This window comes from Cygnus olor, chromosome 17 (genome assembly GCF_009769625.2).
Source record: "Cygnus olor isolate bCygOlo1 chromosome 17, bCygOlo1.pri.v2, whole genome shotgun sequence".
NCBI classification, from domain to species: domain Eukaryota; kingdom Metazoa; phylum Chordata; class Aves; order Anseriformes; family Anatidae; genus Cygnus; species Cygnus olor.
The window spans coordinates 13,045,035-13,061,298 of record NC_049185.1 but is presented as its reverse complement, the minus strand read 5'-3'; the positions used below and the strand labels follow the sequence as shown (position 1 = coordinate 13,061,298).

General features: G+C 34.4%; 1 protein-coding gene across 2 annotated transcripts in view; it reads right to left on the bottom strand.

Annotated features, from left to right (window-relative positions):
* The window catches only part of KNTC1 (kinetochore associated 1), a 38,784-nt gene that overhangs the window by 3,554 nt on the left and 18,966 nt on the right, over positions 1–16,264 (bottom strand). The window contains exons 35-59 of one of the 2 annotated variants that reach the window (XM_040577455.1): positions 15,555–15,727; positions 15,279–15,376; positions 14,154–14,295; positions 13,682–13,738; positions 13,044–13,207; positions 12,373–12,477; positions 11,849–11,977; positions 10,969–11,085; positions 10,444–10,553; positions 10,002–10,212; positions 9,326–9,415; positions 8,827–8,998; positions 8,333–8,391; positions 7,969–8,185; positions 7,357–7,430; positions 6,272–6,482; positions 6,052–6,161; positions 5,366–5,415; positions 4,579–4,657; positions 3,777–3,895; positions 3,191–3,326; positions 2,114–2,209; positions 1,152–1,208; positions 652–706; positions 509–572 (exon numbers count right to left, since the gene is read on the bottom strand). In XM_040577455.1, coding sequence (XP_040433389.1) covers positions 509–572; positions 652–706; positions 1,152–1,208; positions 2,114–2,209; positions 3,191–3,326; positions 3,777–3,895; positions 4,579–4,657; positions 5,366–5,415; positions 6,052–6,161; positions 6,272–6,482; positions 7,357–7,430; positions 7,969–8,185; positions 8,333–8,391; positions 8,827–8,998; positions 9,326–9,415; positions 10,002–10,212; positions 10,444–10,553; positions 10,969–11,085; positions 11,849–11,977; positions 12,373–12,477; positions 13,044–13,207; positions 13,682–13,738; positions 14,154–14,295; positions 15,279–15,376; positions 15,555–15,727 — 2,895 coding nt within the window. Of the gene's footprint in view, positions 1–508; positions 573–651; positions 707–1,151; positions 1,209–2,113; positions 2,210–3,190; positions 3,327–3,776; positions 3,896–4,578; positions 4,658–5,365; positions 5,416–6,051; positions 6,196–6,271; positions 6,483–7,356; positions 7,431–7,968; positions 8,186–8,332; positions 8,392–8,826; positions 8,999–9,325; positions 9,416–10,001; positions 10,213–10,443; positions 10,554–10,968; positions 11,086–11,848; positions 11,978–12,372; positions 12,478–13,043; positions 13,208–13,681; positions 13,739–14,153; positions 14,296–15,278; positions 15,377–15,554; positions 15,728–16,264 lie in introns of those variants that run through there. The other variant, XR_005825168.1, reaches the window with a different exon arrangement.

The window sequence follows — 16,264 nt, the reverse complement described above, 5'->3', positions numbered from 1 at the left end:
GCATACTAGATTTTTTTTTTTTTTTACCATGTCAGGTTTATTCTTTGTAGGGAAATGAATATTTTTTTCTCTTATATTCTGGCTTAATCCATAATATAGCCTATTTCCCAAAATATTAAGAAAAAAAAAAAGATAACTGGGCTTTTAGGGTTGAACATGAGTCTTAAAGTGACAGGATAAGAACAGATATCCCTTGTGGGGACAGTGAGAGGGGCAGATAAATTGGTTTTCAGAAGTCTGAGCAAAGTCCCTGTTCCAAGCACTGTTTAGATAGCCAAGGTACTGAGTTACCGCATACATTGCCAACAGTCTAAGCACAGAATTTCTGTTTGAATACGTGCCCTGATTCTGCCCTTCCCACAACAGGCAAAAGGTTCTTCCCCACACCTCAGGTTCCCCGTTTTTTAGAGCTCCTTTGCATGTTCCAGGCCAGGTTGCTGGAAGATGAATTACAAACAGGGCATTCCCACTCAAATTAATCCAAATTCAGTATGCATTATGTACTTACTTGAGCAGAATCACGAAACACTCACAGCATTCCTCTACTTGTTTAGGACTTGGTGGACATGAAGCTGAGGAATAAAGAAGCCATGATAAAGTAAATACATAACTAAGTTTCTATACAAGCATGGTAATTAATAACAATCCTACCTGTGAGAAATGGTGACAGAACCACACTTCGCCAAGCTCGACTGAAGTTGGGAATCTGTTGACAGAAAGGTTTTAAAAGTTACAACTTTGCTTGCTTATTACTAAATGTAAACACAGACATCTTGACTTGACCCATTGTAGGTGGAAGAAGCCCGTTGATTTTCTTTTATACTGGATGAATTATTCCTTAACATTGCTTTCCTTATTGCGTAGTCTAAGATTTTGCTATATTTTGACTGATGGTTATGTTATTCTGTCAAACTTAACAAAAACGTCCAAATAAGCGTTTACTGAAGGAGCCTCAAGAGCAAAATACACTATTTTACTGGTTAATAACTATACTCATCTGCATATTGCAGGTGTCATAAAAATACTCATTCAAAAGGCATCTTTTCAATGAGTAACACTCCTCTTAGTAGACTGCTGCCATTCACTAACACACAAATAGAACGCTAAACGCTTGCTAAGGGAAGAGTAGGAGCTGAAGAATATTTGCTTACCTCCCATAATGAATGAATCCCAGTAATTGCTATCAAAACTTTTCTTAGATACTGAATCTGAAACAAAAATATCCCATTATAAAATGCCACAGTGATTTTGAAGAACTGTCAATAATGTACAGAACTGGATTATTCTTCTTGTCTGCAGAATGCAAATTAACAGTTCTTCAAGGCACCTTTGTTCCTTTGAGATGAGTAACTGATGCACACAGAAATAGGATTTATGTAAATTAAATTATCACCAGCAGTAGTAGTATACGTTGTCTCAGTAAATACTCAAGATTTTCAGTAGCCTTAATATAATGTGCTGAAAACTTCATAAAGTTAAAACTTCATAAACTTAAATTCTATCTTCTTTGGTACTGTTGCAAAATTCTTACTAGATTAAAGCTAGCTTGAATACCTGGCTCCTGATATAACCATATTGCCAGGTACATCTATTTCCTCCTTAGGTTGTAGCAACATAATGTACAGTTTGACAGTAAGAGGTAATTGACATTATAAATGACAAAAATCAGGATTATTATCATAATTAATTATAGGGGTAATATTTTTTGAGCATGTATATATACACATACAGATATACACCTGTTTGTGCACGTTTGTGTATATACATTAACATACAACTATAATTTTATAAAGTAATACACAGTTTTAATGATATGAAGACAATTTTCAAATTATCATAGGATTTAGTCTTGCCATCTGAAAGGCCTTGTGCCTTAACGAAAAAAAAAAGTACAACTATAATAATTTAAGATCAACATTCTCAAGCAGTACTGGTAAAATACAAATTCCTCAAAGCTTCATCGGTTTAATGCAAACAACCTAAATTATAAATTGTAGATAGCTGCTCACAGTAAGTTTACTATTTATGCAATCACATTCTTTAGAAATCAGTGATGGAAAAAAAGGCTTTTTCCTCACATCACTGCAGAAATTAATGCTTAAAAATTCCTTACCATATTGAAACCAAGAAGTTTCTGTAGTAGACCATTCCACAGCTGAGAATCATATACTTTGTATTCTAGACTCAGTTCTGTCACCAGTCTAACAGCCTAAAGGAGAGTAAGGATACACTTTATTTTAATAAATACACATTCATTATCTTCAAATCTTTACTGTTTGTCAGCATAATTTTAGATTTTATTGGTATTACAGGGACCTTTAACTCCTGAAAGGTCTTAACCAAACCACATGGAAAATTTTCAACATGCAAAGAGAATTAAACAAACAAACACAACAACAAAGAAACACCTATACTTGATACTTACTTTCTAATTTTACAAAGGCTAAATAAAGCTTTTATCATCTGTGGTTTTCAAATTTTAGACTAGCATGTCTGTATTTCAGCTAAAGAACAGATCACTTCCATTTCACGGCTATAAATCAAAGGTAGTACTGTTGAAGCCTTTAGAACAGTATACTTTTATTGTCATGCGCTGTCGTCTACCTAGAAATCTCATTTATTCGCCCTTGTCTTTAGTGTTAAGTTAGCAGTTCACAAAACATACTTGGTAACTCCAAGCAATTGTCAAAGTCAAGCTCCTAAGCAGAGCCCATTCCTGGCATATTAAATAAATAACTGACAGCTATTCTAAAGGTGTACACTGGTTAATATTTAGTTCATATTAAAGTATGAAGTATGAGTCCAAGCAACTTCTCAACACGAGAGAAAATGCGAGAGAGAAGAGGGAAAGCTCCTGCATCAAAGATCTTGCTTCCCAGACAAGAGAAAAGGTGTGGGTACAAAAAGGTGGGTAAGTAGCAGGAAATAATTATGTGATGAGCAGTATGCAGCACATCAACCTTTTTTTTTTTTTAGTATTCTGAAAGAGGAGAGTCTTTGGGGTAACTCCTACATATCCACCAGTATTTTTAAATAATTATGAGTAGCGTATCATGAGTAGTGTATGAGTAGGACAGAGCATATTGGAGCAACATCTGTTTAGAAATAGATGTACTATGTAGAAAGGTGTACATTCCACACAAATGCATAGCAAACAAACAAAAAATCACAAAGGATTTAAAAAGCATACCGTGGGTTCATGGCTGTGATTCTTCCACAGCCCCTTAATCATTCCTTCCTTAGGACTCTTATGAAATGATTCATAGGTATATGGAATATTCAAGATTTCAAACTCTGCCAGATAAATGCAGCATTTTAGAAAATACCTGAAAAAAGAAAAAAATCACAAAAACCAGAAGCTAATGATATTTATAGTGATAATTATAACTCACATAATCAAACTCAGGATATTATTGGAAAAGTATTCTTCTGTTGCTTTAAAAAGAAAAGGAAAAAATGTAGACAGTATTTATACTTATGAAAGAAATTAATGAAATCTTACTGAAGTAAAAACGTTCAATTACAACAGAAGTAACTGCAATCTGGAAAATATTATCCACATGTTATGTTACTTTCAGGTTCACAAATGAGGCATCTGATATACTGGACTGCATTACAGTGAAGTTAAAAGAGCTAATTATGCTCTTCAGAAATTTTAAAAGCTCAAAAAATTATTAAAAAGAATAATTTTGCAAATATGTATTTCCTTCCAAGGTCTGTCAAAAGACTAACAATACATCATTATTAAGGAACACTTTAAGGAAAATTCCTCGTACTTTACTTTCTCAATGGGTTTCTTGAAGAGTGTTTCCACAGTGTTGGTATCTGCCAAGTAGAGCAGGCACTTAAGCGCTCTGCTCCTGTGAGCAAATGTCAACTGATTAACACCAATCGGCTGAAAGAGGAGAAAAAACAACAAAAACACAGTGAAAGTTTGCAATAACTGGATGAACAACTGGAAAGCAGGTTATGTTGCAGGATTTTTCTAAGACTTTTGACAGAAACGTGTTTAGCAGAAATACATGCTAAGTAACAGACTGGTTTACATCCAACTTTTATACTACCTAGTTGAAATATGTCAACTTCAAAGAACACTGCTAAACCAGCTGTTTTTCTAGATTTAAGGCTATTCATACAGGCAAGAAAAATACTTGTGATACATTGTATCATAAATATCTTTAGTACAGGTGAGTGGCTGAAGATTAAGTTTGTGCTAAAATAATTTTCCCTCTGATTCAATTCCACTCAAAGTGAGCCAATATATTATTATACTAGTTTAAAGCATGTTCTAGAAAATATTTAGTGAAGCTATTTTCACATACTATCAATAATAAATTTAGAAAACCCGGGGTTCAAGGGCTGCTCTTGACAGTCAACAGCAAAATTCAACACAATTTTACACCAAAAGGGAGGGGAGAAGGTAGGGAAGCATAGAGCTCACACAGACGTACAAACTGTCCAAAGACAGACACAGAGCCCTTAGAATGAAACCAATACAGTTAAGCAGACAACACTTGATTTTAATAAGAGATAAAAATTTCATAAGTAGCAAGCTAAAACTAAAATTTAGAAACTTACAGATGTGGCAGATGTTGTAATTGCAAAAAGCATTCTGGAACTGTAATCCATTGGACGTGACTGAAGTAGATACAGAACTCTGCAAGAATGCATTTCTTTTTAATACAAGTACAGTATAACTACTGAAGCACAGTGCAGTTTTCCTTCAAATTTAAATATATTTCACTGTCGAAAAGAGTTTGTGGATAAGAGATTCAAAGGAAAATGAGGAGAAAACCTTCAAATAACTACCGTTAAAACATTTATCTCGAATTTATTGCAAATAGCATTTCACTGTATACATAAATATTTGAAGATTCAAGACTGGTGTCACCAGAAAATAAAAATAAGAAGGCAACATAAGATATTTGTATAGAATCTAGTGCCATTACTTTCTAGGGGAGGAAACAAATGACATGTCTGACAACACGTGGAAGTTCTAAATAATTATTTTTCAGCATGTGTTAAAGTGTAGCTCTTGCACTTTTAACAGGAGCAGAACTTGTGTTTGGGGCAGCTCTATCTCTTATGCAGCTCTAATAAATGTTAAGATGGAGAAATAATCAATAAAGACAACACCACTTATATGATAGGAAAATTTTGAGTTTAGGAACATCAGCACAAAAAAACAATCGTGGCATTTCTGGCCTAAACTTGTTTTATCATCACTGTTGATAAAAATTTTATTTTATCCAAAGCTGCAGCAGCAAGTTCTGAATCACATACTATGATAGGTTTCTTGAAAAAGCCAGATAAACTTGCAAGTTAAGAAAAATTTGCTGTATTATATGCAAGATGAAGTATATACCTTCGGAGTTCTTCATCTTCCCGTACATCTCCGAAGACTTCTTGAGTTTTCTTTAAAAAGACATGGAAGAGTAGTTTTGAGAGTTATCTGAATCGTTATAAATAACTGGGTCATATCCTTGCTTAAACCCTGTTGTAAAGGCTGGGCACCCCTGCTAATGCAGCCAAGGAAAGGAATTTTAATTTTATCATTCCTTTCTTTATTTAACCGTGTGCTTGGCAGTCAACACCACTCTTTAATCTCTCACCCTGCTAACTGGTATTTTGAAGCAATGTCTGCTCTCTGCCCTTTTTTGCCCAGCTGTATGCTGCACAGACAGCAATTAACCCTCTATTTCCTAAGCTGCAACAGGACAAGATTCACCCTCTTGGTGACTCTAAACATTCATTTACTCCTTTTGACTGGCTACGCAACATTAGTGTAGCATCAAAGATGAGATTTTAATCTCTGTACAGAGAAAAGGGAAAACATTTCAAATTATTCTCACTAGAGACAGTGGCTTGCAACAATATAAGAATGGTATTAAAATCGTTAGTAGTCTGAATCCAGAGGCGATTTAAATAGGTTCACAAGTACTAATGGTGAACTGTGCAAAAACCTTAGTTTTTTGAGCAAATGGTAAAAATAGATATATTTTACGTAACGGGCCATTTATCTCCAAAACCAAATATTCAGTGATGACTTACTTCTGAGGGCAGTACACTTGGACACAGCCATTTATCCAGCAGCTTATCCCAAATTTTGTTCATATCCAAGTCGTTAATGTCCGCTATTTCCTTAGCTGCCGTATGGATATCTACATAAATAGATTGAGACAACAGATTTACAGACTAGCATTATATTGCTTAGCATTTTTGAAAATAACTACTTTTTGGTTCTTCGAAACTAGACTAAGCATATACTCACCCGGATAATCTCTGCCAGTTGGATTTTGGATTCTTTGGTCTATACTGTGGTGTTCATATAACAAAATGATAAGATTTGCTGGTTTCCCAATAGACTTTAAATGCTCTGCGGTGTTCAGCTTGTGCGTTATTAGAACATTTTCTGTCGCTGATCGCTTATACTGTATATATAATTTCTTCTGTAGGACTTCTGCTTTTTCACATGAATCATCCTTTAGCAAAACAGTTTTTAAATAAAGCAATCTCCTTTTACTCAAAAGCTCTAGAAAAATCATTAACTTTTTATAGTCCAGAACATTCAACTGGGGAACTAGTATTAATAATATTAGCCATGCTGCTCTAGCAAGAAAATATTTTAAAAAAAATTGTAAACAAAGTCATGCTGTGAAAAAGTCAGATAAAATATGTACCACATGCACCAGTAGTAAAATTAAAACATTTTGGAGGTAAGATGGAAAAGAAAAAATATTTAACATTAAATCTTATCTACTGGAATTATAGTTCAGTTTTGGCACAATTCTATTTAAAAGTGTGACTAAGTGTCAGAGAACTATTTAGTGTCCGCCATGTCTCAACAGCATATTTGAAATTTATAAGCAATGATGAGATTCTCATTCACTTTTTCCTACCAACCATGAAAAATCAGCCTAAGGTAAAGAGTCAAAGCAGACTTTTATATATATATGCTCCTACATATAGCTAAAGAGTCTTGGAACTCAAAACACAAATTAATAATGCTACTGATCCAACATCTGGAACAGGCTCTATCTGATTCTTCCGCAGCAATAGAAATGCTCATAAGACGAGAAAGAACATCTTCTTCCTTCAGGTTGTACACTTATTTGTTCAACCTCCAAGAACCGTAAGCCTAATTTTTGCTAGGTCATGAACAGAGGAGAATGTTAATGGAAAGAGACAGTTCTTTGGGGGAATGACAACAGAAGTGACTCCTCAGAAGAAAGTACTTCCCATAACAGGGTTGGTTATGATACATTTTATGTATCACTGCCCAAAACACCAAGAGACAAAGAGCTAACAAATATACCTGAGTATACAACAAGAGCTTTGCAAGAAGTTTGCCATTACCTTAGCTGTAGTATTCTTTAACCATTTCTCGGCCAGAAAGAGACAAAATTTCAATGCTTGAATCTGGTCAGGACCTTTTTTTAAGGAAAAAAAAAAGGGGGGGAAAAAAGTGAATAGAGTTAGCTTTCATGAATCTCCTCTAACTTATACAGAATATCCATTTTATTTTAATGTGTTTGTTTGTTTGTTTTATTTTTTATAAAGCTACTAAAGAGTTTAGGAGTGCTCTTGTTCCTAAAAAGTATCTATTTGGATTCTGATAAGGGAGAAGATAGCTTAAATCTGGCTGAAATATTTGCTTTTGCTGGCAAGCTTGTCTGTCAGAAGATGGTACGTTGGGGAAAGCTAAACATGCAAGAACTTTTACCAAGGCAACATGGCTTAAAATAGGAAAAAAAGGATTTAACAGTGATAGTATTACACAATGGGTGTCATTCTAGCCTACTTTTCAAAACTGGATGTAGGAGACAAATGGTTTTTGTTCTCCAGCTTCCTCAGGTTTTATCTCGGAATACTGAACAGATGTTTGGTTACAGTCTAGCTTTTCTTTTTTTAAACGTATGCTCCTCCTCCTATTACTTTCCCCCTCAGGTCATCAGATATGCACCTTACCTGTTGGAAATTCTTGTGCGATCTTGTGAGCCATAGCTACAGCCCACTCTGGATTAATTATAGACAGCAAATATGACTGAATTGTCTGCACAGTTTTAGTTGTTTCCTTGTTAACAACTGATGTATATCCAGTGTTTCTCATTTCATATATTTTTGGTTTCAATTTTTTTTTAAAGACATGTTGAGCTGCAGACATGTGTAAAGTATCCAGTGAAACCTAGAAAAGCATTAAAGAAGATTAAACATTGTCAGAATGTCTGTACTGAGACCAAAATCACACAGAAAGAAGAAAGCTTGTACTATTTCTTGTGTAGGGGCAAAAAAGGAAAATTTTGAAATAAATCCTTTCAAGATGCAACGTTACCTTCATTAGTTTGGAAATCAACAGAAGTGTTGGAAAGGTTTCCTCACTGAGCTCTGCAGCTGCAAGGAAAAAGACAGCAGCTTATGACAGTGTCACAGTCCAGTTGCAGCTTTCTCTATGAAATTAAGCACTTTCAGTCTATTGTTAGATGCAGGCCTCCACTGGGAGCAAAAGATTTTAATTTTAATTTATAAGATTATAAATTGGCCTAGCTTGTCAGATATGTGGGTTACTTTGGTCTTTGGGAGGCCCTAAAAAAATCATCTGAGGATTGAATTCTGCATTGTATTTATTGTCTTAGCTCCACTGAAAGCCAGATACCTCACTAGAAAGAAATTTGGGACCACGAGTGCTTCCAGAAGCACTTGGGAATATAACTGTATTAATAAAGAAATACAGGTAATATAAAATATATACTGTAGAACTTTAAAGTTCATAGATAGCAGAGAAAGGGAATCATACATTTATATAGCCAGAAAAAATACTGAACATACATATAATGTTCCAGAAACACTGCGCAGTTCTGAAGAATATCAAATGAAAAGGCAGTCTGGTTTCAGCAGCTGGAGATAAGGGAATCACATGCTCTGCAACATATTGGTGTTCCAGGTCCACAGGTGGGGAAATTCTTTTATAAGACTCCAGATGTTTGAGAAGGCTTAAAGCCTAGGGGAAAAAAATAATTAAACAAAAAAAAGAAAGAGCAAGGAAAAAAAAAAAAGCCACAGGACTACTCTGTCTTGGCCTCCCTCCCCCTGCCAATGAAATGTGGCTGAAGACTATTTTTGGGCAGATTTGCTATATGTATATCTGTAGAGTTTTATCCCTCTTACAAACCATTGCTGAGAAACAGCTAGAGATCACTAGTTCTTGAATATTATTTTCTGAATGAGAGCAGTAGAATTATTCAATTAATTTCAACACTCTTGAATAACTACACTAATAAGCAGAAAAAAACAGAATACAGAAGCCATTAACAAGATATGGACACACCTGATTTATCTGGATATTGGTGTTCTTCTCATCAGCATTCTGCATTACTTTCAGGACAATTTCAATAGTTTCATAGTCATAAGGATCAAGCTGTTCAAAATAATGACCAATTTTATAGTGATTTGTCTTACAAAACATAAAACTGAGTTAACTTTTTTCGATTTTAATACCAACTATACTGACATAACATTGGAGAAAGAGTATAAGTGTCACAACATACATCTCTAAAACACGAGACTTCTACTTCATAATCAAAAAAAAAAAAATTGTCAGGGCATTGCAGAAAGACCAGGCATTAAGTGATTAAAAAGATAAAAGAAGAAAAACTACCCAGATATACATTGGTTTTTGCCCCTATCTACTTTAATGTAGTAATTTTAATTAGTTCCAGTGTGGTTAATTTTTAGAAGTGGTTTTTTTGTTTGATTACTTTCCATTGCTTTTTTAAGAGAAGTTGTGAAGAAAAACTCTACTATTTTTAAAGAAAATTAGACTTATTGTTCTATTTTTTTTCTAGAAAAGTAGAAAGCTGAAAATTTACATTCTATAGCACAACTGGAAAAAATAGTCTTTTAAAATTTCTATGGAATTAATAATCTGCCACTCAAGTGTTGTGCAGCATTAGACTCAATGCATACTTCTGGGATTTTTTAAAATTTTTTAATTTTATTTTTACCTTGAACAATATTCCACTGAGGCTAGTAACCAGCTCTTTTGTGCTTTTCAGTAGAGGAATTATTTCTAACGCTCTAGCCAGTAATGTGGAATGAGGTTGTTTCTCACTGTATTCTGCCGAGTCATCTTCAACATGATTTGTATTAGTGTTCTGGAGAAGAAGTGTTTCAATGCAAAGCTGCAGTGCGGCATCACTGTCCAGCATGAAAGTACTGGAAGAGGACAGAATATTATTTTCTTTGTGACCTGTGATGTCATCAAGCTGCTTATTTCCCTATGAAAAACTTCACCAGAGACCAGTATGTATTCCGATGCATACTATTTTTTAAAGAACAATTTGTATATTACATAAATTAGTATCTATTTAAACAAAAATAGGTTTCCATAGGCACGGTTATCATTACAGCAGCAATTAGACACAATTGATTTGCTTCAACTATTACCTGCAGTAATTCAATATGAGATCCGTGTTTACTTTTGGATTTTGTACCAGTGTTCTTATGAGTTCCTTCTTTCTTATTGGGGGTTGTCTAAACACAGTCTCAAAAGAAATCTACAAATAAAGAAATATTTTATGTTCTTCCCAAAGAAGTCTTTCAGACAATATCAAGACTAATTCCTTACATAGTTAACCTTTTTCTTTAGTTTAAATCCAGAGATTTTTAGAGCAGGAAAAAGCAGTACATTTGCTGACTATTTCCTGTGCCAAATAATGCTTAAGCACTCAAAGTTCTTTTATAGCACTCTCAGTTATTACATTCTCATTTTCTGAACTTTATTTAAGTAGGCAGAATGAGAAGTTAAGAACAAAAAAAAAAAACAACAAAAAAAAAAAAACTCAACTTTCCTTATGTTTGAATGGAAAATTATTTAAAAATCAACAAACAATACATCCTCTGAATGTACTGACATTTAATCAGTTAATAAAAACCTAGAATAAATAAATAGTAGATAAAAATCAAACTCACGCCAAATTTACCGAGCTGGATACCCCATTCTGCATCAGTAACCAATTCTTGAAATTTTCTTTTTTCTTCTGCTTCACCACATTGGGTAGCAAGCTGTACTCCAACCAAAGCAACTGCCTTCAAAAAGTGAGAAAGGAAGTGAATAGAAGTATAGTAAATAATCTGAAAACTGAAAATCGTAAGGTCTAAATCTCTGGAGGAGGTAAAAACAATTTCACAGATGATCGCACAACTGTGTACGATGGAAACAATCTTCACAGAACATATTACCAGGATTTCCTCACCTGCTCAGTTAGTAGTTCAAAACTACTTTAAAATTCAGTTTTTCTCTCAAAAATATTTTAATAGTACTGCACTGATGTAAGTGCAATTAATACAAAAGGTGTTTTTAGACATCATCTCTTCTCTGTATTTATGTTATTTTCCCTCCCTATTTCTTTGTTATGCTTTACTTCCCAGCTTCCTTTATGTTTTAATAGGAGTATTTATTTATTCATTCTTTTTGTGAAAATTGCTATGAGAGAACAATTTCTCCAAAATACTGTAGGTGTAAGTTATGGTGGGATCTGAAAAAGCAAACAACAACAACAACAACAACAACAAAAAACACCAAAAAAAACCAAACAATTTCAAGCCTTGAAATAAGTCATAATGAGGTAAGCAAATGCTTGGATGCGCATCATGCTTATTAACAATCTTACTCTGTGGCAAACAGTAGTAGCGTATCTCTTAGTGGTTCCCTGGAGCAAGGAACTTGTTCAGACAGCTATAGCCTTAATAACGGCAAACTATTGCATTTCTTTATGATATTGCTGACATCTTGAAGAAATTCTTAAACATTCTGTATATGCTAAAGAAATATATTGGCTTGTGAATTTACCAGAACTTTTCTGTAATTTTGCCACGTATTGTTTATGACATCCCATAGCTTATTGAACATATCTTCCTTGGGCAAAATTGTGCAATATCCCAGTGCCAGGTTCTGATCTATGAGACGACAGTTGAAGACCTGTGTTTTGGAAAGAAAAGTTAAAAACTTTAGGAATTTGATTAAATAGGTCTGTTTGTATAAAGTATAACAATTTTTTCTTATTATTTTTTAATACAGTCCCAGAAAGCTGGGACTGTAGGGGCCAACCCTGTTAGGCCATCCAGCTCACCCCTGCCCAACTGAAACATGAAGCTTTGTCACCCAATCCCCTCCCACCACTTCAGTACTGCCAGTGCTTCCCCTCATCTTCATCATGGTTTTCCAGGGCGCATGATTTTTCCCCAATGCATGCATTTTGTGGCATTTGGCCACATGATAATTTCAGAATGGGCTTCTGTAATATGAAGGGTAGTCCTTTCTTTGATAGGGCAGAAGAAAGGGGCTCTTTCTTACCCCTTTCAGACCATTCTTACCTTGTGTAGTAAGGTCAGGATAGTGGTCATAATTACTGAAGTAGACTTCTGTTTCATTGCAATAAGAAAGCTTTTGGTTTCAGCTAGCGTACTGACATCATGTAGCTAATATAAAAAGAGACAATCAGCACACGCTTAAAAATAAATTGCAAGTCTTCAACTTCTTACCGTTTATAGCATATTAAGAGGTACTACAGTAATTGTATTTTTCAGATTTAATTAAGGTCTTAAAAAGATCTCTTCCAGTTAGAAAAAGAATTTCATTTTCCCAGTGCTTTTGAACTGAGGAGCATGACTTCAATATTCTACTCTGCAACATTTAATATTCTACTTGCAACTTTTCCCAGCCTAACCAATGATAACACAATGTGAAAGGGTATAATAAGCCATTATTAACCTTCGTTTTACTCCTGGCCTCCCTGCAGGGGCTAGAAGTGTAGTTTTGAATCTACTTTGTAAAGAGAAACAGAAGACCACAAGAAATAGGGAAGAAACTGCCAGCTCCTTTCACAAAATGACTGAACATTTCATCAGGTGGTAGTAATTTTTTTACAAGGTCATGGCAATAGCCTCTCCCTAACCTATCAAATACTTATAAAACTAAACTTGTTTACTGTTGCCATACTTGTAAGATTTACTCTCAGAAAAATTCAGCATAGCCCTTCTCATACCTTCTCACTCAGGGACAAATTCATGTTGTTTGATATACCATGTTGAAGACAGGATCCAAATGAGCAGACTATTAGCCGCAAAGCTAACTCGCACTGACTGCACTCCATGAGGTTTTGTAGCGCTGCGCAGATGGGAGTTCTAGCTGGCAGCAAAAGGTTCTGTCCTATGATATATTTCAGAAACAAAAATAATCTCAGAAAGTGAATATTTGAAATATGCATATTATTTTTAGAATATCAACATTAATATACCACAAGATGAGCCTTAGCCCCCCTTGAAACTTTAAATTTTCAGAGTTTTTTTACTTAATTCAGACTCCCATTTTAGTTCAAATTACAGAAGTTTGCCATCTTCTTGGAAAGGCTCTAGTTAATGCTCATAGTGGTAGAACTGTAGTGAAGTACAGGCTTTGACAACATGCCCAAAATTACGTGGATGAATGGTAGCAATTGCAATCTAGCCAGGCGTGTTCTGTGCTGAACCAAGCTGTCTCCCTAGCATATGGCTTTAAGAGGAACTCCTAGGCAACTATTTAAAAACTATAAATTATTCATTCTTGCATAGGTTTAATTCAAATCTGGCATTTTTTGGTTGTCTGATTTATACTTTTGAATTGGTGAATCTGCCACCGTGATACCTTTAATAAATGCGCAGTTTGCCAGGCTGATAGAGTCCAAAGGATAGAGCTTGTTCTCTGGAAGACAGACAAATACACATTTGCAATGTACTAAGATCTCAGCAACACTGTAAAGCCTCGAAGTACCTTAAAAATACTGCACTTCGAGTACCTAAAATACATAAAATACAAATTGGATAAGAACAGAAGACATATGTATTCTAAGAGCCAGGACTGCATTTTTTATTTTTATTTTTTACTGTGCTTCATCAGAAGTTATTTTACAGAAGGGAATATCTTTTCAAATTCTGGAAGGAATATATACCAATAGTTTTCAGTTACTGTTTTGTGTGTATTTCTTCCAGGAGCTTGTCTAACTGAGATTTCTGAGGTGTTAATTTCTATACAGGCACAGGTGTCAAATTGTCCTAGATAAAAATCACTATGAAATACAGCTTGTATATTGACTCAGTGTTCAGGAATGCGAGTTTACCAGAAACAGGCAGAAGAGAAGAAATAGTTTCATATGCAACTGGAAGAGCTATCTGTGGATCAAGAACTATCCCATCTTCATTAAAGAAGTCATTGTAAGTCCACTCTTCATAAGGATCTTTATCTCCTCCAAAAGACGTTGTCTAAATAAAAACATCGTCAAAATTACATACAATAAAAAGAACGGCTAATGAGTACGTCTACTCACAAACTAAATGTTTCAAAAAATTAGTTGATAAACACAGGAATAGTAAATGATCTTATATTTGAAAATGGATTCTATTGCACTACTTGTTGTTAAATGTCCACTAGCATTAAATATATTTCCTACTTATGCAGCAACCACATTTCTCTTTCATGTGGCATTTATTTAGTTGCACAGCCCAAACTCATTCTCAATTAATTTAATGGAGGCTTTCATAAACATTCTTAGCAAACATTTTTCAAATGGATCATTTTTTAGAAAAATAACATTCAGTGCATAAATATGCTTGCCTAGTCATTTTGATCTATTCCACTCAAAGTGTAAGAGCCCATTCATTTCAAGTAGCTCAAAGCATTACTCGACCTGAACAAAAAACAAAGATGCTATTCAAGAACTTGATCCATGTTAAGTTTTACAAAATAGCTGGGAACGCTTTCACATAATACATGCATTTAAGAAAAATAAAATAAAGTAAAATCAATAATCACCCCCTCCTTGCCATTGTTTACTTTTTTTTTTTTTTTAAGAAAGCTCTTTTTTTTTTTTTTTTTTTTTTTAGAGAGAGAGAGAGCGCTTTCTATGCTCTCTGGCAGTCTTGGCAGCAGTTACTCAGTAAAAGCCCTACTATTTTCAGTCACACTAGTAGGATTTATTAATACACAAGTGGAGTATTACTTGTGCCACTGCTGCACTGCTTTCAGTACTCAAATCGTCTACTCCTTACACTGAAGTACATGCATATTCAGGGAAACTCTAATTTGTAGAGTTGTGGGCTTCTTTGTTTTGCCTTTGTTTCTTTTTGAACAAACTAATTAAGTATTGCTGAAGGAATGGGAAAAAATACACGTACAATGAACTCTATTCAGTCAATCAAGTCATAACATATACTCAAAAATTCTAATTTAAATTAGAAGAAATTACCTTTGCTGTAAATCCATAGTTTTCTATTTGGCACTGTCTGTAAATTTCCTTGGCAGCCAAAGTATATTTACATAGTTCCAGAGAATCTAGTAGCAAATCTGTAAAAATATTAAGATCATTATTAATATACTATGAACGGAAGGCTCATGTACCCTATTAAAAGCAAACCATATTTTGCAGCACCTATTTGGACAGATAATTTATACAGAATTTTGCTTTTGGTCGGTTCTCCAGTATGAACACAAATAAATAGTGTTCAGTAATTACAGTAATTACCTGGACTACATACAGTAGCTGCTTGACAAGCCATTTCATAGATCACTGCAGGAAGATTTATATCTTTGGGAGTGATCATTGGAACATCAGCTCCCAACATGTGACAAAGCCTCTGACATGCTGAAAACAGTAGCTTCCCCGTTTCTTCATTACAGTGATTTTCATAGAAGTCCCTAATAAAAGATGGATGTTAAAAATAAATAATAATAAAAAGTCCAATAGTCCCTAGGGCTTTTACTTAAGGCAACATTCTGTTCTAATTCTTTAATTCTCTTTTACTTATTTCACCTACGTGACTCACTGCAATTAAGCTTCTGTGACTGAAGAGAAAAAAACACAATGGAGCTTGCCTTAGAGATGTATCCTGAGAGATACAGAACATAATAATAATAAGAAATATATTTAAGATTTTCATCTGACCTCTCTGGGGGAAGATAATAGTAAGTTTAAATTATCTGACAACCCAAGCATGACGAAGAGACCAGTTAGAAACCATGAAGTGGTCCGTATGGTCAGTGTACAACAATTTTCTTCTATGTAAGCTGAGAAGCTCTCCTAATGGTTATTTAATATTATGCCTTACTTATATCTCACCATAAAACTGTAGGGAAACTTTTACTTAGCAATCACGTTATGGCAAAAAACATTGACAGTATTGAGATACTAAAGTTTACATTCCTATTACATACAAGCAATATAAGCATATTGCT